This window comes from Topomyia yanbarensis, chromosome 1 (genome assembly GCF_030247195.1).
Source record: "Topomyia yanbarensis strain Yona2022 chromosome 1, ASM3024719v1, whole genome shotgun sequence".
Lineage (NCBI taxonomy): Eukaryota > Metazoa > Arthropoda > Insecta > Diptera > Culicidae > Topomyia > Topomyia yanbarensis.
In genome coordinates, this window is record NC_080670.1 from 29,060,332 (window position 1) to 29,083,962 (window position 23,631).

Sequence of the window (23,631 nt, forward strand, 5' to 3'; positions counted from 1 at the left end):
GGTCCATTCTGATGTCTAGAACGATATCAAACTGCAGCTCTTCAGCTCAACTCTTTTCATTTGGATGGAAGGACACGCGACCTAAGAGGCCGTGCTCGAAAGCAAGTTGTCGAAAAAAGATGGCCTTATTGGTATAATGGTGCAATCAAATCAAATCAGTTCGATCAAATAATAGAAACTACTAACGAAGATTTCTTGGTAAATGTTCGCTTTCGAGTGCTAATTGGAGAGTAACCATTATCTGCCGACCCCGTTGTTGACTTGTATTGGGATGAGCTTAGTGCTACCGCTAACACCGTATCTGTGAATACACTGTTGTACACCTGAATAGGATCTAGAGAAAAGTTATTAGGGTTTATTCCAGAACCTCCTTATGCTTAACGAAGGAAGAAATAAGCGATTTATGGCGCAGGGGGGCATGATTTTCGATCGAACCCTGCGTACAAGCAGCGCTCCCTTAAAGAACGCTAAAGCGCTCTTCTGCAGGAATGACTCGCTAGTCTCCTTTCCGAAAATACCTATGTTCTTTTGTCTCGTTTTGAGTATGGATCTGATGATCCACAATAGGTATCATCTTGTGTTCTTAATCCGGAGGCGTCCACGAATGGGAGAAAAAATTTATCTCCCCTAGACTGTCTCGTAAGTGTCTCAAGGAGCCCCTTCTGAAAGTGCGCAACTAATGAACCCAATGGAAGTGGAATGGAATTCTCTGACATCGTGTACTTAATTTTCACAGCTTTCAAATGTAACTGATCCTCTTAAAAGCATTCTTATAACATTTCTCCCTATAGTAAAAACATTTTTGAAGCATTTGACTGCGAAACGGCCTCTAAGATCTGTCCGAACTCTATTCCGGTTCGGAATACCTACCGCACCGCGTCCCTTCACTATACCACGAACGAAACACAATTTTCCATGGTGGAGTCTTTACTTGATACAATAACGCGCGGAGTTAGACAGAAACAAATTCAGCTTCTGCGAAAATTCGCTAGTTTAATTTATTTAACAACTTACTTAAGGGTACATTGTTCCTCATGATTGGAGGCAAGTGAAGATCATAGCCATTTCGAAACCAAGGAAACCATTCTCCGACCACAACTCGTATCGGAAAGTTGCCATGATTTCATGTACCCGGAAGCTGTTTCTAAAAAGTAATCCTATTCCGCCTCGACAATTGGATCGAAGCAAATGGCTTACTGTCAGATACACAATTTGGCTTCCGCAAAGGCAAAGGAATCGCCTTGTGTTACTCTACAGAAATTCAAATGACCTATGCTAGCAAAGGGTAGAATGCATCAGTGTACTTGGATATTAAGGGGGTTTTCGAATCAGTTTCTATCTATTCTATGTCCCCTCCTCTAAAATTTTACATGAATGACAGACACGTCCACTCAAGCACCCTAATGCAACTTGCAGACGACGGGTGGTCTCTGTTACAGGTCACAAAACTGTTGATTTTCAAGGACCATTTCAAGATACTATTGAAATATTATACTACATCTAACTTATAGGCTACAAGTAAACTAAAATCTAGTGGTATTTAAAGACGGTATTTAAAGGTGATTTAAAGATATTTCGATATTGAATTGAGGTACAAAACGTGAATTACTTAAACTAAAACTTCATGAACTTACGATCTACTTAAAATTAATGCAGGTATTAAATAGCGGACTGTATTATTTCTAATCGCCCTTAATATACTTGGTCTAGCCTAGAACACGACCAGATTAGAGGTAACATAAACATGACACAGCAATCCTGTGAATAATCGCTAAAACCTAACCTAACTTACAGTGGCTAATACGTGGAGTAAACTACCAAGGAGGAAACAATTAGAAGCCTAAGAGGGCACTAAACGTAAGAATTTACCTATTCAACTAAATACTAACTAATGTAAATCTAAAATTTTAGGGATTTTATAATCCTCGTAGAATAAAGATTATAAAATCGGAAAGGCCGTGGTTTCTCTGCAACAATTTCTCATAAGAGGACGCTCGACAGTTGGCAAACCTCGTGCAGCAAAGGGGAGCTGGACGACGGCTTTATTCTCTTATTTCAAAGCTTTGTTTAAGAAAGATGAACGTAATTCGCAGTGGCGTAGTAAGAAAATATTTGGGGGGAGGGTAGGAACGTGAGTTTTTTTATATGAATAAAATATATGTATGTATATATGTTATTTTAAAGAGCAGAAAAAATATTCTAAAACACCCTGACCAGGAACAAAATGTACAAAAACCAAAAACTCAGGGAACTGGCTTGGGCAGCCACGCGATACGTTAAAACAACTACTCTTGCAAGGAACCCGATTCCTTTGCGGGACTACCTTACGGCATTACTTTGGGGACGGGTATTTTTCTATGTGCATATTACACACTCTAATCCAACCACTTAGTAGTTTGTTCCTTCAATAGGTTTACAGCACCCCTCCACGATACACTACTAGTTTTCAACCATCGCACAAGCACCGCAACTCGTTTAGGCCCTTTAGCTCCCTTCTTGTACCATTTAGTACCACTTCTTCGTTGAGCTCTCGACTTGTTCGCGAACTACTCAGTCTAGTCCTCGATCATGGACCTATCGTACTCCGACAGAGAATTCCCCGGCGAAAGAAATTCTCCCGAAACCAATCCAACCGACCAGGTTCCGAGGTCGGTCCGGTGATTCCGGTGGAACAAGGCGTTCGGTTCGCTGGTGCCCGACGACCCATAACTGGTGGTGTTTCGTCGCGATCTACATAGTCTAGTCCCCGGGTGCCGTGGTCAATCCGGCGATTGTGGGTGGAGCATGGCGTCCGGTTCGCTGGCGCCCCGTGACCCATGCTAGGTGCTCTGTTGCGGTCTATTAGACTAATCCTTATTGGTATATCTTGCCTACCCGGGCACGCGGAGGTCCCAGCCTGCCCGGACTGCCCAGGTGTAGACGAAACTGCCGAACAAATACTGTTCGTATGTTCTCGGTTCGACGTCGAAAGAAGAGCAATGCTTGACGTCTGTGGCTGGAACACAACCCCTGATACCCTTATTCAGCGGATGTGTCAATCGGTGGAGAAGTGGAACGCAGTCTTGGCTGCTACCACCCAGATTGCCTGTAGGCTACAGGTAATTTGGCGATCCGAGCAACAGACGACGGGCACGGTTAACTAATGATTGGTTAGTTGGAGCGAAAAAGGCCGAGCGCAAAAAGGGAGTGAATGGTCTGTTCATGCTGAGGCAGGTTTGGCGCAGCGACTGGCAACCGCGTAAGGGGTAAACCCAGCCACCTCGAAGCAAGGCAGAAGAGCGAGTGTATAGGCGTATAAGTGGACTGCCTCATGCCAAGATGGGAGGGTCGTAACGTAGTATGTTGGGACTTAGCTATCGATGCCTCGTGGCGTGGCAGAGGAGTGAAAGGGTGAGCATCCAAGTCAGTCTCACACGGTATGCTAAGGGTGAGCACAAAAGTCAGCCTCACATGGTATGGGAGAGGCGAGCACAAAAGTAAGCCTAGCAAGGAACGAAAAAGGTGAGCACAAAAGTCAGCCTCATGTGGGAGTGTTTGAGAGTGAATCAAGGTGCGATAGAGAGAGAGAGAGCACCCAAGTAAGCCTCATACAGGACGTATGAACGCGTGAGTGAGAGTGAATGAGTACATTAAGTACAGCCATCCCCCAGAAGTAATACCGAGAGGTAGTTCCTGGGGGGAACGATGGCGAAGCCCAATGGAGTTTAGTCGGTATTAATGGCAGCGTCACCATTCGAGCCCGACACGCCCCCAGTACACCCCGTGTGGTAGCTTGGACACCTACCAATAGCACGTGTACTGGGTTAGGACGTAAACTTCTTCTCCATTGTAAAAAAAATATATATCTAGCCTACCCCGGAAGAGTTTCCCGGCGGTGATTGGTCTCCCGAAATCGTTGTTCATCATTCATCACGCCATTTCCGCTGTCATGATCTGCGTCACCATTTTGTTGACCGCGTTCCACGGTATTTCGTCACTTATCATTGTGTGGACAATATTATCCGACTCTCCCGTTTCAAGCATCTTTCTGCGTATTGTTTTAAACCTAGGACATTCGAAGACCACGTGCTCCGGTGTCTCCTAGATGTTCTCACACTCCACTAACAACGGTAACGTTGCGTGCACAATCCGATGAAGATACTTTATGATAAAGCCATGGCCCGACAGGAGCCAGCCTCTATATGCTTTCTATTGACTCACATCAACAGGTTTAGGATGAGCTGGTAGGTCCACCTTTTTTCCGTATTGTCCCATTCCTGCAGCCACCTGCCATTGAATCAATTCTTACTATCTTCCTCGCGTTTCTAGTGCTTCTCCTATTGTAATACTCGATATCCTTCGTCAGGGTGATTCAGATGGGGATCATCCCGGCGATATCGCATACTGCCTCCGCCGATATTGTTCTGTGCGCGCTCGTGACTCGTACGGCCATCATCCAGAACGTCCTGCGCAGTTTTTCGAGTACGAAATACTAGCTAGCAAACGTCTTGTGCTGCGTCTCGGACCGTCGATGTTTGACATGATCCTCGCTATTGCGTTCGTTGCCTTCGCCGACTTTCAGCAGGCTTAGTCGACATGGTTGTTGAAGCAGAACCGGTCGTCGATGAGTTTTCTGAGTGTATCCAGCAGACATATAGGCCTGTACGAGGCGGGATCGCCCGGCAACTTCTCTGGCATCACCAGCTTCTGTACCTTTCACATTTCGGAGAAGTTTCCTTCATCTAAACACTTCTACAGCACTATCCTGAACATGTTCGGATATACCAGGATCACTGCTTTCAGCGCCACGGTCGGTATTCCATCCGGACCGGGAGCTGGACGCCGTCTACTGCATGGGTCCAGTTTTCGCGGTATTGTAGCGTCACAAGCTGTCACAATCATGCTTGTTCTCGGTCTCGCTGTCCGGCTGAAGCCTCAACGAAGGTCTTCCACTTTCACTCGCCAGTCGTCCTCCGCGCTACAGCTGGGTTTCTTTGCCAATGTAGTAGCGAATCGCGTCGTGGTTGCTTTGAGTATACTTCTCTCACACTTAACGTGTTAACGGAACCTTCATTGCACCATTGTAGGTCCAACTTGACTAGAACGTCCTGCAGGATATACCCTCTTGTGATTCTTACTCTACTGCCCACGTCACCCAGGCATTGAAGTCACTACCGGCTTTCGGCCATTTAGCTTCCGTTTTCGTGAACTATTTAGTTTTCGTTTCAGTGTTCCATTTTGCTCCTGATACCATGAGTCATTTAACTCGGGTTTCCGTGAGCCACTTAGTTTCCAGATTTGTCGTGACCTACCCGGATAGTCCCCAGCGGTAAACTCACCTTAATCCGACTGAGAGTTCCCCGGCAGCGGGATTTCTTCCGAAAGTGATACCCGTTTCCTTAACCATTCAGCTGCCAGGCGGAGAAACTACCCTACTCCGACTGAGAGTTCCCCGGTGGCGGAATATTTCTCGGTACCGGTACCGTTTCGTGAACTAATTAGCGCTCATTTTGTCACGATGCAGGCGAGCCATTTAATTCTCCGTTTCATCGCGATCTTCTCGATGTAGTTCTCAGTGGTAGACCAAGCCTTCATAACGAGCCAACCGGTAGGTGCGAAGGTCTGTCACCAATTTTCACTACAAGAAAATATTCTCAGAAGGTAACTTTTACAAAAGAAAGTATTCCATTTAAAATATTAGGCACATTTTTGTCGAACATATACAATTTTTCAAACATCAATAAAATATTTCGGGGTGGGGAGAGGGAACTTTGTCCCCAAGACCTCCCCCCCTCCCCTTCCCAGCTACTACACCACTGTTAAGTGGAATTTCATTCGGTCTCGGTTCATATCCACTCACTATACGGTGTATGCGCAGTACTGCGCTTGCAGAGAGTGGTCTCTGCGCTTGTGGCACGTTGTTTAACGGTCCTTTAACGACCCATTCTTCGGCTCCGCTTGTAAACTCTAGGAAAAGACCTAATATGACCTCACCCGAGCTTCGTCGTAAGGGCCTTAGGCTGTCTTAAACAGGAGTACAAATTAAAAATCATTCATCAATTAGAAGGGCTGCTACAAATTTGAGCTACAACCAGGAGTTCCCAGCACACCTCGGGAACCAAATATTCCAAGTGCTTCTATTTTACTGTAAGAAACTCCGCCCAAAACGGGATTACTTAAATTTTCTAACATTGTGGACGGGATATTCACAGTTTTCAGCGTTACCGTGCCTCTGAAAAGCTTGCTGGTTGCTATTCTACCAACAGTAAGAAGATTTTTCAACCAGTTGACTGAGCAATGGCCCCTGCATGCAGCGTACGTATCCTTCGGTGGCTAACTTATTAAACCAAATCACGGATCCGATCACTGTTTTCCAGTGGAATTGCAGAAGTATTATTCCCAAAATATTAAACTTACATTACATATTACATTAAAATATTTACTTGATTATAATATTTACTAGATTATAATAATCTCGAATAATTGTGATGATTTCCCCTATGCCTGTTCACTTCTAATATTAACCTCAACTCTTCTAGCGTGATTGAACTCCTTCCCTCACCACGACTGCCGTTCACCAAAGTTGCTCAAAATAAATTGACTCTACAAGATTCCAAGCAAAAAATGTTTTTTTTGTTGAGCTAAAACATTTTTAATGGCATTTTCACCTTAAGCAAAATTAAGGTACCCATCCTAAAAGATTCAGGATGCAATCCTAGGAAACTTTCCTGAAGACATCAAAGCATGAAAACACCTGTGAAACTCAGGAAAGACTTTTGACCGTCTTTTTTGTTAGTTTGGGATCACTGTACAACGGTACAGGACGGGTCTGTCTGTTCGACGATAATCTATCTTTGACGATTCAAGATTTTTGTGACAATTTTAATATGACAATTCTGAACACAGGGGAAATGATACGGATTCCTAAACTACCGGTGCAAACAAGTGAAGCAAGTGGAGGATAATATCTGTAGTGACCACCTACCGATGGTGATAGCAAGCAACTCTGATTCAAGGCCATCGGATCCAACCATTGTTTTGTATGACCGAAACATTGATTGGAAGAGCTATGCTGCCGCGTTATCGAAACCTTTTATTTTGTTTCAACAATGTTTCTATTTAAAATAAAAACACTTGAACTAAACCAATTACATACTTTCGAGAAACGCTCATTTTAGTTTAAAACATTCATTCGTCTAGTTTCAGCTAAACGTTTTGTTGTTTCAAAACGGCCTACGGAAAATGACTGAATAGGCCAACACGCATTGTATCGTCAAAAGAAATTATCAAAGATACGTTTTTTGTAATTTTTGTCATTGATGTGTCAAGTGAAGTTTGATGTGTCGTTTTCGCTGGATTGTACGGAACTTACATTGCCGCTCTACGCATAATTGTCCCATGTGTATAGGGAATCCCATAGCACATGGGACAGTTATGCGAACATTGGCAGCACAATTTCAGTAATAAAGGAACATCTCATACTATGAGTAACATGCAGGATAAAAACAGCATTGATATTCGTCCAACGTCCCAAATAATGTTCAGATATTGGTTAGGAATCATACATTTGATTTTCACTACGCAGTCTCTAAGTAGGGTTACTGTGCCCTAATTCATCTTAGCATCTCTGATCATCCCACCCATTTGAACAAATTAGTTAGAGCAGGGCTATCTCTATTCAATGCATTAGTTCAAATAGTAAGATGAAGTGTGCCTTGTACTCGACTTTTTGCTTCGCTTAAGCGCGAATAATTTACATTTTTAAAGCTAGATTTTTTATGGATCTGCTTCTTAGGAACGAAGCAAAGATGTTGATACTTATTTAAGCGCACTCCAAACACTGTAAGCCAAGTTATCATCGAAATAACGAGCTACCCTGACTAATGAGATGGATAACGGCTCGTCTACCTTAACTATAATTATTCGTTGCGTTATATTAAACTAGCTTGAATATTCTTATGCGGACTAATTGCAAATGAAAATTCTTAAAAAATCGTAAATTTATCAAAATGTACTTGTAGCAAACTGCCGCTAGAAGCATAACTGTCCCATGTGCTATGGGAATCCCTATACACATGGGACAATAATGCTCCTAGCGGCAGTAAAAGAATTAGCAAACAAATTTGATAAAACCAAAAAACATTTTGCTAAAAAACAAAAAGTAGAATTTTCCACGGCGGTTAGAATTACGCTGGCCGTTGTCCTCCTTTGCACATCTCTAGTGCCTCTAGCTACATCGATTAATGACACAGGTGAATTTTGGCGTAATTGACACCAGCATATTGGCTTCGCGACGAATTTTTCAGATTGGTATCTCAACATTGACCAAAGGAGATGTTTCTCTCAGAAAGTAATGTACAGAATTGAAAAGGCCATGTGGTTGAGAATCGCGGTGGTCTGTTTGTCAATCGTGGTAACATGCTTGTTGCACCAGCTAAAGCTGAGAATGGAAATTTTTATCAAATTTTTCATGAAATGCAAAAAATAGAAACTCACTCTTTGTACTTTTTTTCTTAGGATTGTCAAAAGATGCAGTTTTCTGACATTGTAAAAGAATAGTCAGTTACGTGATCACATAGCATATTATCGCCACTACTATCGCACCCAACAATGATGGTACAAAAAAGCAGTGTACGGTGCCTTTTTGAGGGGGTTAACCTATCGGAGAAACAAGAAAGAGATTAGCAAATCTTCTATTAGTTTTAAATCAGCTCACAGAAGAGCGATAAAACGTCTTCGTGATACCAACAACTTTCTTTCTTGATCTGATTTAGTACGATATTTGATCCAACTTACCATGTTAGTTCCAACTGGGCTCTGAAGAGAAAGCGCTGTTTCTCCAAAGTGTCACCTACTGACCATCAGGAAGACGCATAGTCAGCAGTCACTGGATTTGCGCAAGTAGGTATGATTTTTTATCAATTTCCGACTGGTTATGAAACTCTATATTATATTGGTTCCACTTGAACATTTTTTCCTGAATGCCCGATTTTTTTTTCATTCCATCCTAGATTCAAACGGCAGGAATGACAAGATCATACATTGTTTTCAGTTTTAATGTAATCCAGGACAAACGTCGAAACGTATTCCTTTATTTGCAGAACGATTTATAGCCGAAAAGATGTAGGTACCACATTTCACCAAACACATTCCAGGGAGCTGATGGCAGGAAGATTATATGATAATCTTGATATAGAGAAAATAAAGACGCTTACCTTTTTAAAGATAACTGCAATACGATTTTGTGCTTCAAAAATAACAGTTTATTTGGCAGAGCAAGTAACCGTCGAGGACTAGTAACCATCAGTTCAATCCCAAACAACGAAATGTTTGACAGATCATATAACCAAAAAAACAACACGAAAGCTGCGCGAAAGTATTTGTCAACAAATGCTAACACTGGAGAAAATTCAGCTTTTATTTTTGGATGTGCGTTACATGTTACATCGCAAATGCATGCATTCACATCGCTACGTAAACGCAGCCTAAGTGGTTTATGTAGCATTCCTACTGTGATCAGCATTGAACTACAACGGTTATCGCGAAATTGCATTTCTCGCCTTAAGAGTCCATGCGCGACAATTACTAATTTGGGAATAATTGAATAATTTTGTCATTTCCCGACCGATTATAATGATCAAAATGTCGTTGGACGCGGAATTAAATTTCTTTCGAAGTATCATTAGAACTAGGGCGTAACTTTGGAAAAATTTCGAAAAATTGGCAATTTTCATATTGTTGTCCAAAAATTACACATTATTTTTCAGAAAACAGCATCATATAGCATACCGTTAGAAAGGTCTACTTTTCTTCTTTACAAAAATGTTAAAAAATCGCAAATAGGCTAGAAAATGACAGCACAGCTATTTTTTATTTTAGAAAGTACCAAAAATGAATTTTTTGCTATAAATCAACAATTGGGAGGTATACAAGATTTCTCAAACAATTTTTTGTATTGCATTTGATGCGGCCTACAACCTATACTAGGTCTCTTGAAATGTTCAAAATCACTGTAGCACCGTGCAATTGATGCTTTATTCATGCATATGTCATATGCGTTTTGGTACAGAACATTGATGCTTTATTTGTACGGAAACCGAACAGATGTTCAATATGTGTGCCTTCATTTCATTTTTGCGCAATCGGACAGGAAATATTCTCAACAATCCCGTACATGATACGATTGCCACATTTACCAGAGTGTATGTAAGGAGAGTGAAGACAACTGTCATGATTATCTGTCAGTGATATTCCAAACGAACAAACGACCTGTCAAAATGCGTGAATTTGACTCGTTTGGAATGACACTGACAAATAATAAATTGTTCCAATTTTGACAGTATCGTCACTCTCCTTTTATGCACTCAGGTATTTACGTCGGTTTTAATAAAGCAAAATCAGCAATGCTACATAGCGATACTTTCCGAGCCGCAGCTCGACTGGAAACATATTTGCTGCTCTCTTTATTTACTATTACTGATCAGCTGTTCACACATTTTCCAAAGAACTGCTGATCTGTGAACAAAAGTCGCAGCAAATCTCGACAAACATATGATCACGACTTAAAAGCCAAAGTTCTCTTGAAAGCAAATTCCGGACAAACCGTTACTCGCCAATCACAGATGGTGGTAGTAAACAAAAGAGAAAAGTTTTCTCTTTCATTAACTGCTATGAGCTGTGTTTAGCCACTAACGGTTTGTCCGGAATTTCCTTTCAAAAAGAATTTTGACAGTTGGCTTTTAAGCCGTAATCATATGTTTGTCGAGAAATGTCATTCCGGTTGAGTTGGGGCTCGAAAAGTAACGCTATGTAACACTGCTTGTTATACTCAATACACGGTCAAAAAAAATGTGGACGAACACGGTCAGGCGATTTAAACAGTTTGACGTTTGACTCAACTCGCCAGTGCTAATTGCCCCTAGGAACAAATGCAATTTGCGAATGCGATTTAAAAGCAATTTCAATACTTAGACAAATTTTCTGGCGGCAGAAATGGACTTGGTTGTTTTTCGCGTTTTTCCAACATGTCGGTTCATGTTTGGCTTAAGCTGAAAATTGTTTTTTCAACAATTGGCGCAATCTCGCTTGTATTTTGTTTGTCTAGTGCACTTCATTTAGCCAACGAATGTGGGAAATTGTGGAATCGTGTGTAAGTATAGAGGAACAAGATCTCTGACCTAAAGTTTTAATGAAAGTCAGATTGTGGTAAGTTTTGATGTGCAATACCAATTTCACCATTGATTCTTCCTTAATTTGGTGGTGATTACCTAGTATACTGATAAGTTTATGTGAGTTGATAATGAATCCGAAAATAAGTATTATTTGTAATTTTCATATTAGGCAATTAAGGGCGATTAAATAACGCGTTCCCTGGGCGAATTGGAGGCGATTTAAGGGCGGGTAGAGCGGCAAAAAAATGACGGCAGCAAATCGCCCAAATGTTGCAATTGAAATAGCCCCCTAATTGCCAGCAATTTGCTGGCAAATTGAAGGGCAATTAGCGCATCCGATTTGGCAAATAGCCCCCCATTAGCCAGAAACTTGCCCTTTTTGAATGGGATGCTGTGCGTTTGTACATTTCGTTTCTTTACTTTTTTGTACGGTTGAAATTTATCGTTTATTAAATATTGCGCATTGAAAATGAAGTGAAAACTAAAGTTTTGGACATAATGCTAAATGAAAAGGATGCAACAATTAGAAATTTGGCGAAGTGCTAGAGTGAAAAATCCATCATAAAAAGCTTGGAGGCACTATTTTGTACATAAACTGCGAGGAATAGACTTTTCTACGGCTCATGTACGTACACGTCACATGACACAAATACTACATCACTAGCTGGTGGAAAATAATAAACAAAGCCGGCAAAGGCAAATAAGATTGTTTTCAACCAGGAAGCTGCAGAAGTGTTCGTGAGACCGGGCGACAAGAACTCAATAGGCAGAAAAAAATTGAGATCTTCCGACCTGAAAGAGAACCAGAGTGGTATTTCTAATTAAGGAGAATAAATCAATATCTTATCATGGTTTGGCCATTACAGCGGGAAATAATGTCACAATCGCCAAACTGATCATGACACAGAATAACCTTAAAACTTCTAAAAACAGAAAATAGTCAAAAGAAGTGCAGAACAAAAGCAACGTTCTGTAACAAGGGTCCGAAAATTGTATTCACGGGATATTTTTCTTCTAGGTCCACAATATACATACTACCGTCGTAGGGGCGGATGTAAACGATGCGGAGAGTTAGATTCAAGTGGAGAAATTTAGTCGAAACGTGCTGATACGGCAAGCAATGTGTTTCTACGGTTTGCGGTCTATCATTTTTAACACTACCGGAACTATATACGCGGAAATCTATCGATCTGAGTATCTGCAGAGGAGGTTGTTGCCTTTATATGAGTAGTATACCCGGTCAAACCATTCGGAATTTAATTTGATTCGGAATCCTGAATAGAGTCCGAAACCGACTAAGTCGGAATCGGTTGTTGCATTTGAAATGGAATGCATACTGACTCCATTCAGAAATCCGAACCGGTCCAGGGATGGGTTTAACTGGGTAGTGGTCCCTAACAGTTTTTCCCGGATTTAGCATCGACACGCTACGCTAACACAACTCTCAATTTGCTCATCAAAAAGAGTGTAGACAAAGACTTTGAGAAATACATCAATCCACCAAAATGCACTCAGCCTCGGTCTGTTAAACGTTACGGGGGTATTGTGAAATAGTCTTCAAAAAGACTGATAAATATGCAGGAGTTCAATTAAAATTAAAGCTTCCATAAATGTAAAATAATAGTTATTTCATTTGGTCACCACAATGGTCAAGCTCAATCTCGTACAACAAAGCATCAAACGATTGTTTGAATGAAACAAGACAAATTGGCAGCAACCGAAAGACATTTTCTTGCAGCCGCAAGCTTTCAATAGATACTGAGCAAAATAGACATTGTCTTTGACGGAAAACATCTATTGAGTCAATCTCCACTTCTTCGTTTTCACATTTCAATTAAAACGTTCGTATTTCCTACTTGCCTCTACTACAAATGGAAACGCAGAATATGAAGATAGAATCATTTCCCTCAGCCTGGCGGGATTCGACAGGAAATAAGAAAACGATTTAATGACGCCTACCAGGCGGAGCACCAAACAAACAGTAATAAAACGTCCTTTCGCGGTTCCTGTCCCCTCCTCCTCTGGCTTCCGCGAATTTTCCTGCGGTCGCTGACATTGAGATACATATCTTGACGAGCACGGATCCCTGTCTCGTTATCTTCAATAGTACTCTACGGCCAAAGGCTAGAACGAGGAGGACACGGTTCTCAAGTGGTTTGGTTGTCACGTCTGCCAACTCGTCGTGGGACGATGAGATTTGCGTACGCTTTTTTTTAATTAAGCACGCGTTGTCCTGAAACAGGAATTATATAGTATAAACAAAACGACGCGACAGAGAAGTACCAGCAAGCACTTCATACTAAGCGGCCGGGTGGTGACATTGTTGGCGGCCAGACGGGACTTTTGGCGAGACTTGCTGCTACCCTTTGGTGAGGTGGATTATGTAAAATTACTGCTACCGAAGGCGTTGGAATTAACGAAGGGGAAATGTGAAAGGCGATATGCATCGAGTGCTGTGTAAACGAATTTGTCTGACGTTTTGTTTTTATCGTGGGCGACTTGCAACCAGCTAGACTAAATTGTTTTTTTTATTTGTAAAGTTTTGGTATTTTTTACAACAGTGCATAGCAATAACGGAACACATTTTTTGTATGAGAGAGGAGACAATGACAGTAATTGGCTACACGGAGCAAACTACCGCGTGATTATCGGTATAGTATATATTAGTCAACCTCTAGGGCGAGATATGCGAAGACGCCATATTGAGCTAGCGAAACTGTCAAATTTTTGAGCCAGCCATTATTTGGTTGCACTGCCAGCTTTAAACAATGGAATGAAAGGTTCCCAATTTGTCTGTTTTTTCCTCCGCACATCTCTGACTATGAGGATAACTAGTATATATTCATAAATGGATGATATATAGGTACGTTAGAAAAAGATTGCTCGAATCGATCGATAAAGTTACATTTTGTCACAATGGCTCGTGGAACATACAAACAGGTTCATAAATATTAGCACATACCTACTGAACACCTTCGCAATATTTCCGTTTTTCAGACCAGTGCAACAAAATTACCACCTAGGCCAATTTATGATCTATCCATGTGTTTGCAGTAAAAAGCAGAACTCAGGTGAGCAAGCATACAACTATAACAGAAAACAAAACACAACCACATCTGCCTAGCTTCCCAGGCAAGAAACCAAACTTTTCCATAAAATGTCTCCAGCGTATCGCACGATGCGATAACTTTGTCTATATTTCTTCGACCTCGACATTGGCGGAGTGTCACAGGATGACAAGGCCGGCGACGAAGCTACCGACAAAATTCCTCCGGGGACGGATGCCGACAAGTGAAATTTGTGCAAATTATTCCCACTCCGATGCTGGCGAACGCGGAGGCAACTGCACCAAGTGTTGCCCTCTGGTGGTGGATACTATCCGAAGAATGCAATTGACATGTGTAAACCTTGCCTCGTCTGTCGTTATACGCTTCCGTGTCCCGACCCCGACAGCCTGAGCCTGGATTCTGAGTCGGTCTCTCGCCTTGAGTGCATTGTTTTCGAAATAGCGCTTGGAGCTTGGATAAAATATGGATCCCAACTGGCGTTTCTTCCTCTCTGGTTCGATGCTATGTGACTGCAATGCAGCGCACCGAGCCGAAACAATGCATCGGAGAGACATACGGGCTGACTTGACGAAGGGAAAGATAAATTTTGCACGCAAGCTTTTGACGTGTAGGTAAGCTGCTGTAGCTGGCAGCGCTCGTAGTCGAATTAATTACTAAAATTGATTGAATACCGAGATGTGATATTCGTCCGGATTACACACACAAACACGATCCGGAAAAACCACGAGGGTGACATAAAATTATTTTTAAGTGTGGGAAAATTAAACTTGGGTGAAAGAGACTATTATCATAAAATAACAATCTATTGATTCGTTTTAAACATTTCTCGACGGAAATCGGATTCCCACAATTTTTTTATGCCAGTTTTTCACCTACCAGGAGTACAACATAGGCCAACAAAACCACCCCGCGGGTGCATATCTATTCAGGTTAGTTTATACATTATTAAAAAATTGAATCCGTGCATTACTACCTCAGTGAATAAAATAAAAAATAATTTTGACTGTGGCATAATTTTTACCCAACGCAATTGACTTCCAGCACGGAATGTCTCACCCAAATGATTTAATATCACATACTTTTCCGTTAGCGTGTAATCTTTATTGATGAAATCAGTTTTCTCACATATTTTACCATACTTTCTCGTTTAAGTTTGCCCAAGTTTATAGAATTGCGAAATACCCTTCACAAGATGGAATGTGTTATCTCTGAATATATGTTCCAGACATAACCTCTTTCCCAAAACCATCGATAGTGGGAACACCTATGTAACTTTACATAGTAGGTACTGTCCCTTAAAGAGTGCTATCTTACCCACTCGAAATAGCCTTGGGCGACTGTTCATATGCAATCAGAAATCACCGACTGGAATAGGAAAGCAGAATGCACCACATTACATCATCCCCTTGATATCTGTGCACGGTGCCAGCAGACATTCCTTTCCTGGCATGAGTATGTTGACTGCAAGTGACTCGGAATAGTTTTAGCACCCGTACCCAATTGTCTTTGTGACTACTGGCCCACCAGGAAACATACAATGATATGGCTTCCCAACACACTTGCTTGGCAACTGAACAGGTCAGCCATTGGTTTCGAATGTCCTGTAACGTTTTGTGCTGGGAGAATGACTACTCTTGATGATAACATATGAATTGTATATTTTTTGCTTGAAGCCTTCCGACTTCCTTTCCGTTATTGATGATTTATGGGAGGTTGCATCACTTAGTACAGTGCAAACAGTTTATATAGTTACCTTGTTTCATTGTTCATAACAAAATTTACGTAAAATATTCAGTTTGCAATAACAGTCTTTTAAATACAATTCAGCCCATTTCCCGTGATAGGTAATTTATAAAACTTAACTCACCTCCGGTATATCGTCCGGGACCTTCCCCATCCAAGAAAGGGACAGGATCGAGCAATCGCATTTCGTGTTGCTGCTTTTTTCAAAGTGTAAATGCATCTTCGTGGGCACGGAATATAGCTCTTCCTAGTTTGAAACTACACCGATTTACCTAATTCTTCTACCGATATAGCTAAAAGATAAACAAGGACGACACTGCACTCACTGTTTCCTTGCTATTGGCTACAACCCGCTGCACACGTTTAGACACACGAGTTTTCCACTCGCCGTCCTGATCGTATATCATTTCCACTCTCGCCACGGCTCACTCAAATTTGCGTATCATTTCTGCATACAATTTATGCTTGGTTGCGCTGGTTTTCCAAGCTTCCAAAGCCATATAACACAATCACTAAGGAAAACCACACAGCGCAGGCACTATCTCATGTTTTTCCAGTAGCTCGAATCCTCCTCCGCCCGCCACCTGTTGATAGAGGAAAGAACAGAGGAAATAAATTATATTCCGATTGTAGCTGGACAGTCACGTTCAGGTAGGATATTTTCATCGTGGAAACCGTGTGGAGAAAATTAAATCATAATCCTTGAGACATCTTGTTTGTCGATACTCACCGGTTTATCTAGTATTTTTTTTAAATTTATCCGGACAGGATTTAATAAATCTATTAAAAAGGTGTTACCAAACGCCTCAACGCAATAGAAAGTCAATATTACTAACAATTTAATAGTAGATTCCGTAAAACTCTATCCGTCCACAAACCAGCAACCGTCACTAAACTAACAGATTTGTTTGCGTGAATCTCTAGCCCAGGCACAAAATCAACAATCCTCTGGCACAGGATGAGCACAGCCTACTGAATACATACTGATGGTATAAAAAATGGCGCAACTATCGTCATGGGTGGGAAACGAGCAAGTGCAATGAAAGCAATTTGTTAGTGCTGCTGGTAACGGTGCAGTGCACTACTGCATGTACCTAGATACTGACGAGAATTATTTATCATTGACCAACGGGAGGGCAACTAATAGGGGCGAACGTCTTTGCACGCGCCAGCTCTTCTTGTCAGTCAAATGTTGTTTGTTTCGTTAGTGTTCCACCCACGAGAGCCTATGCATGATAGAGGTTGATGATCCACCTGAACCATGTTCGAAGGAGAGAAATCATGAAAATTATGGTAAGAAATTCACTTTGCTACTTAGCATTCTGTTATTTTAGTTTATTTTCTTGCTGTTTTCCATTTGCTGGTTCCACGAAAGCCTGTTAATTACTTGATTCGGAGATTGATGTATAAACAATAAACACACGCTCCCGTGTTTAACTCAAAGTGTGGTAACGCATCAAATTTGACCTAATATTAGGACTAAAATCCCCTCCCCATCCTTTTTCAGCTCATCTAACGAGATCATCACGATAATATTAACCCTCGATGAAAAATCGACGAAGGGTTTCCCATGATTTCCTGTTACCCGAAACTTCGCGTTTCAAAGGGATGTTATTTAGTTTTGAAACTCTGCGGCTAAACGGTAAAGAGATTTGAGCCAACGCTGGATGTTGGCAATTACAGTATGTCCCAGGAAAAAGACGAATATTTTAACAGTTCAAGTTTGGGTAGGTTAAAATATTATACATATTTACTGTTTGCAGATTTGATGCAATCTGCATATACTGTATTTTAATGAGATGTAAACAAATCAAAAATGTTTGTGATATTAAGATTATGGTATTTAATCTCTGCCAATTCAGAATCGGTATTCTTGTTGTTGTCCGATACAATGCTGCTAGTAGTCGACTTTAGAATCTGTTGACAGAAATTTGTTTACAAAGAGTTTCCCTTGAAATAATGTGCAAAAATTTTATAAATGACGTGATGTAAGGAATATAAGACACTCATACTCGGGTATAAGGGTCGCAAAGTATTAGAAAATGGTAAGACCGCCATAAGTGCGATTCTCGAACGTTTCAAGAAACGATAATCTGTTTCCCGGAAGGTACCATCAAGGTGTTACAGCGGTACGGTGGATCAGAAAATGTGTACGCACGAGCCTCTGTACAAGATGGCGCCAGTATTCGATCAGCCTCTAAACAATTCAAGGTTCCGTTCGAAACATTACGTGCTCGTGAGAAAGAAAATACCCCGTAATCAATGAAAACGCGTCAGAGTTAACAATATACTAAATTGAGGTATTGTTGAAGTAAATAATCGAAAAAAACCGATTTAATCCACCTAGCAGTGAGATGAGACATTTCTTACACATTCACACACTATTGGATTAGTTTGCAGAACTCACGAGAAGTAAGCACCCAACTAGAGGTGGGATGAAAACAGTTTCTAGTCTTGCACGAATAAAATCTCGAATAAACTGAATAAATTATAGAAATCAACAAAACGACCGAAATAAAAAAGTAAAGCAAAAAATGAAACAATAGGTTTTTAAATTCATAAAATGAGTAGAAAAATTAATGAACATCAAAATTATAATATACACGAATCAAATTAGATTAGGCTATTACATAAAAATTAAGATTAAATTTAAAAATAGTTATAAGATTAATAGAATAAATTAACTCATACTCACAAATTGAATGAAATAAAACGAATGACTGAACATGAAATGCATAAAATTAAAGATATGAATAAAATGAATCAAATGGATCAAATGAATCAAATAAATCAAATAAATCAAATGTATCAAACGAATCAAATGAATCAAATGAATCAAATGAATCAAATGAATCAAATGAATCAAATGATTCAAATGAATCAAATGATTCAAATGAATCAAATGAATCAAATGAATCAAATGAATCAAATGAATCAAATGAATCAAATGAATCAAATGAATCAAATGAATCAAATGAATCAAATGAATCAAATGAATCAAATGAAACAAATGAATCAAATGAATCAAATGAATCAAATGAATCAAATGAATTAAATGACTCAAATGACTCAAATGACTCAAATGACTCAAATGAATCAAATGAATCAAATGAATCAAATGAATCAAATGAATCATATGAATCAAATGAATCAAATGAATCACACGAATCAAATGAATGAAATGAATGAAATGAATGAAATGAATGAAATGAATCAAATGAATCAAATGAATCAAATGAATCACATGAATCAAATAAATCAAATAAATCAAATAAATCAAATAAATCAAATAAATCAAATAAATCAAATAAATCAAATAAATCAAATGAATTAAATGAATCAAATTGATTTAATTCATCCAGTGAATACAATGAATCAAATTAATGAAATGGATCAAATGAATAAAAAGAATGGATGAACAAAATGAATAAAGTAAAAAATAAATGAAATGCATAAATAAAACAAACGAATCAAATAAATAAAATGAAGTGATAAAATAAATAAAAAGAAGAAAATGAGCAGAATTTAATGCATTGATTAAGACGAAAAATTGAACAATGGTAAAAGGTTATAAATTAATATAAAGAAATAAATTGAATCAAATAAATTATTTCGATGGAATGATTAAAACTGAAAAAGTAGTCAGATTATTAAAATGAAGAAACTGAACAAAATGAATAAACTGGAAAAAATGAATAAAATGCATACAATGAAAACAATGAATAAAATAAGTTAAATGAAAGATATGAGTAAAATGCACAAAAAGAGTAAACTGATCAGAGTGAATCCAAAGAATGAAACGAATAAAATAAGTAAAATGAACGCAGATGAACAAAACGAATAAAAAGATGCGGAATGAAATAATTAATTAAAAAGAAATGGTCATATATTTGAAGCTAAAAATATTTTTGAATAAAAACAATGAATAAACCGGATTGTACGAATTTGAGAACCATTGCATCAGAAAGTTTTGAAATGTTTTTGAAAATCTCATCTTCTGAGAAAAGGCTAATAAATATGCAATGGACTTTCTAGAGCTTCCATCTTTTTCTGGTTTTATTCTTTTGTTTTCATGCTTTTTTACTTGACGGCTTCGTTTTAAGATTATCTGGTTTTTCTACTTTATTGTTGGACCTTAATTAGTTTTCAGGAACCTGGAACGTTCAATTTGCTTTGGAATTCGAAGTTTACTTTTTGGTCACATTCCCGAAAAAAGATTTATGTACAGATAAAATTTACAGATCCAGTATTTTAACGCGCAATTGAATATAGTAAAGTGAGACAAGGTCACATGTGCTTTCAAGTCCCTTGAACAGAGAACGACAGGGAGAATGCGATTCGTGAATGAGACAGGTAGATATTTCAAAGTTTTTATTTGCATTGAAGTAAATGTTGTGAAATGTCTAGGTTATGTCGATAGTACAAAAGCCGTGCATTCAGTTGATTGCAGACTGCTTTCGATTCATCCTTATAGCTTTCATATTGTTTCGTTCAAAATTCTCGTGCAGGAAATATGGATCAAAAAGTCCTATGCAGACCAATACTGTGAAAAAGAAATGGTTCAAACTACTCAGTATATCCAGATATAGACGACGATAAGTTAGAAGGCACATTGTAGTTGCATCCCCCATCGAGAGTGGGTACTTTGGGAGACTTCTTTTCCTGGATCTAATTTGTGGATATTTTTGGTCTTTGATCCGTTATTTTTCATGAAAGTTCGTACCAATACAACTAATGTGCAGCTGATACAACTCATGGTTCATTCGCCTGCGCCACGTTCCGTCTTCCATCTGCACGCCACCATAGATGGTACGCAAAACCTTTCGTTCGAAAACTCCAAGGGCGCGTTGGTCCTCCACGAGCATAGTCCAGGTCTCGTGGCCGTAGAGGACTACCGATCTAATCAGCGTCTTGTAGATAATCAACTTCGTGCGCCGGCGAATTTTGTTCGACCGGAGCGTCCTCCGGAGTCCAAAGTAGGCACGATTTCCCGCCAAGATCCGTCTCTGAATTTCTCTGCTGTTATCATTGTCGTCGGTTACCAGTGAACCCAAATACATGAATTCGTCGACCATCTCGATTTCCTCACCGTCAATCCGAACTCGGGTGGGAGGTTCACACTGTCGTCTTTAGAACCTCTCATGTATTTTGTCTTCGAAACGTTGGTGGCAAGTCCAATCCTTCTGGCTTCAGCTTTCAGTCTTTGAACATATATTTCATTCAAAATTCAATAGAGATACGAATAGTTTAAATATTTCACGTGGAATGTCTCTTTTGAAAATTTTCATCGTCAAACTTTCATATTACCCAGTTAAGCCAAATATTTTTCTGATATAGCCATGAATTTCCTTAATTATAGTGTAGATACAGGCTTTGAATAGAATTGAATTAAAGTTGAGTTGATATAGCAGCAGACAAGACATAGTTTTGTTTTCTCAAACCTTCGCAATTACAATTAATAAATATTTCAGATTGGCAGAAGATCTTATCACACAACTTAGAAATGGATACAGAAATAGTTAGATAGATGCGATAGAAGAGAGACAGAGAGAGCAAAAGAGAGAGAGAGAGAGAGGGAGAGAGAGATGGAGGAGGGGGGGGGGCGTGTGAGGAATGGCAAATGATGGTTAATGCAGTGACATTATTTTTATAGGTATATTATTTTGATATTTTGATTCTTACATTCTTATCATAAATAATGTAAGTAGTAATTTTTGCGCCATAACCAGTATAACCTAAATCTTGCAAAAGAGCTAATTTTTCGCTAGATTTTTGGGCTTGTTACAGTTGCTTTCGGTGACGCCACAAGTATAATTATATTAGAAATCTTTTATCTCACTACTAGGTGAATTACTTGTTGATCTGTGTATTGATATACCGCCCAACATATACCTCATGATTGAACGCAATGCCTAATCCAAGGAATAAATACTAGAACTCACTGTTTCTTTATCAACACATTATTTTGTCTTTGAAGTGAACTTATATATTGATTTTTGAGAAATAGTTAATTTATTATAAAGGTAATTCACAAAATGTTCTCAACATCGAATTCCTTGAATCACGTAGATGTGTTTTCATACCCCGATATTCAAAATCGGTTTAGTTTTGCTCCTAAAACACCAGTAAAGCAATACTCTGTATGAAACAATCTCATTTTTAGTTAGGGGAAATTGGTAAGCGTGGACTAAAAATACAAAATGTTCAATATCTCCGCTGCTCGTGCACGGATTTAGACAATCTATAGCTAGTTAGAAAGGTATTTTTACAAGCTTTCTATTTATATGCAGTTTGTGGGACGAAATTGTATTGTTTGAAAGTTATTTGCAAAAAACCTGCCGTGTTTTGACAAAATCGCCCATATCTCAGAAAGTAAACAACATATCGAAAATCAAAAATAATAGTGTCAAATGGCAACGTTAGGCCTTTCATTTGAAACTAATTTCATTAAGATCGGTTCAGCCATTGCTGAGATAATTACATGACATTTTGTACATACATACATACACACATACACACACACACACACATACAGACATTGTCTCAATTTGTCGAGCTGAGTCGATTGGTATATGAGACTCGGCCCTCCGGGCCTCGGAAAAAGTTTTCAAAGTTTGAGCGAATCCTATACATTTCTTTTGTAAGAAATGTAAAAACATGATTGAAAACGAGAAGGAAAAAGAATCAAAATAAAAACTCCGAAGCGCAAACATGATCGTCGCACAGCTAAGCAATCACGTTAGCCGGAATGCACAACTTCACTTCCACACTCTGCCGACGACGAGGACACCGAACAAAAGATTTGCAGGGCCGGCGGAATGCGTGGGTAGTATAAGTACTACTACCCACTCGAAAATTACAATCAGAAAAAAAAACCGACTCGGAATAGTGGTGAGGTATTTCCGTCGGAGGTAAATTGATTTTTTTTTTCTATCACGGACGTCAACAGCAAGGTAGTGACTGCACAAAACATTAACACTCCTTCCCGTCATGTACGGAAAGCAAGACCTATAGTTTGGATCCACGCATCCGAAGCGAGGGTCCGGATCTAGACACAGGGATGGGCTAGATCCAGGGCCTGGTCCATTTCCGGGTACTGATCCAGATTCGGGAGGTCCAAATTTAGGAACTGGTCCGGATCGGGAGCTGTGTCGGATCCGGAAACTAGGTCGTCGGGATTTCGGCTGGTTTGACTCAATACTAATACTATTATAGAAATCGATTAAATTGTCCTACATAAGAACAGAGCCGAAGTTGACACATACTGAAAAAGTGTTTGGTTGTGTGATGCACATACATGAACAGCTACCAAAATTCGCCATTCCACCGTTGCGGTAATATGACGTCGCTGTTGTGCTATCTTATGACAAGCGCCATTTAGCACATTTCGAGAAAAACGATTTTTAAAGTTTGAGATTGAATATGTTGAAACTTATAAATGGTATAAACATTCCAAAGAAGACAATTAATGCTTCTATCTATTCTTCATCAATCTCTCAAATATTACGAAGATCGCTTGACTATGTTGCGAGTTTTTACTATGAATGTAAACAAAAGTCGCACTCACACGTGTCATAGGCGTGTATTGATGACAAAATTTGTATAACGTGTCATAATCGTGCATGAAAAATTTTCCGTAGAAAAAAAATCATCAATTTTTAACTTTTATT

At 39.5% G+C, this 23,631-nt stretch overlaps 2 protein-coding genes and 1 long non-coding RNA gene across 5 annotated transcripts in view; 1 reads left to right on the plus strand and 2 right to left on the minus strand.

Moving 5' to 3' along the window:
• Positions 1 to 23,631, plus strand: part of LOC131677187 (serine-rich adhesin for platelets) — a 945,885-nt gene that overhangs the window by 293,362 nt on the left and 628,892 nt on the right. The window lies entirely within an intron of this gene.
• The window catches only part of LOC131677189 (tubby-related protein 4), a 99,579-nt gene that overhangs the window by 61,765 nt on the left and 14,183 nt on the right, over positions 1 to 23,631 (minus strand). The window contains exon 2 of the mRNA XM_058956894.1: positions 16,086 to 16,545. Coding sequence (XP_058812877.1) covers positions 16,086 to 16,181 — 96 coding nt within the window. The 5' untranslated portion in view covers positions 16,182 to 16,545. The remainder of the gene's footprint in view (positions 1 to 16,085; positions 16,546 to 23,631) is intronic.
• Positions 8,084 to 9,332, minus strand: LOC131677219 (uncharacterized). The gene is made up of 4 exons (XR_009303299.1): positions 9,195 to 9,332; positions 8,776 to 9,138; positions 8,476 to 8,637; positions 8,084 to 8,419 (listed from the first exon to the last, which is right to left on the minus strand). It is a non-coding gene; the product is annotated as an uncharacterized LOC131677219 (long non-coding RNA).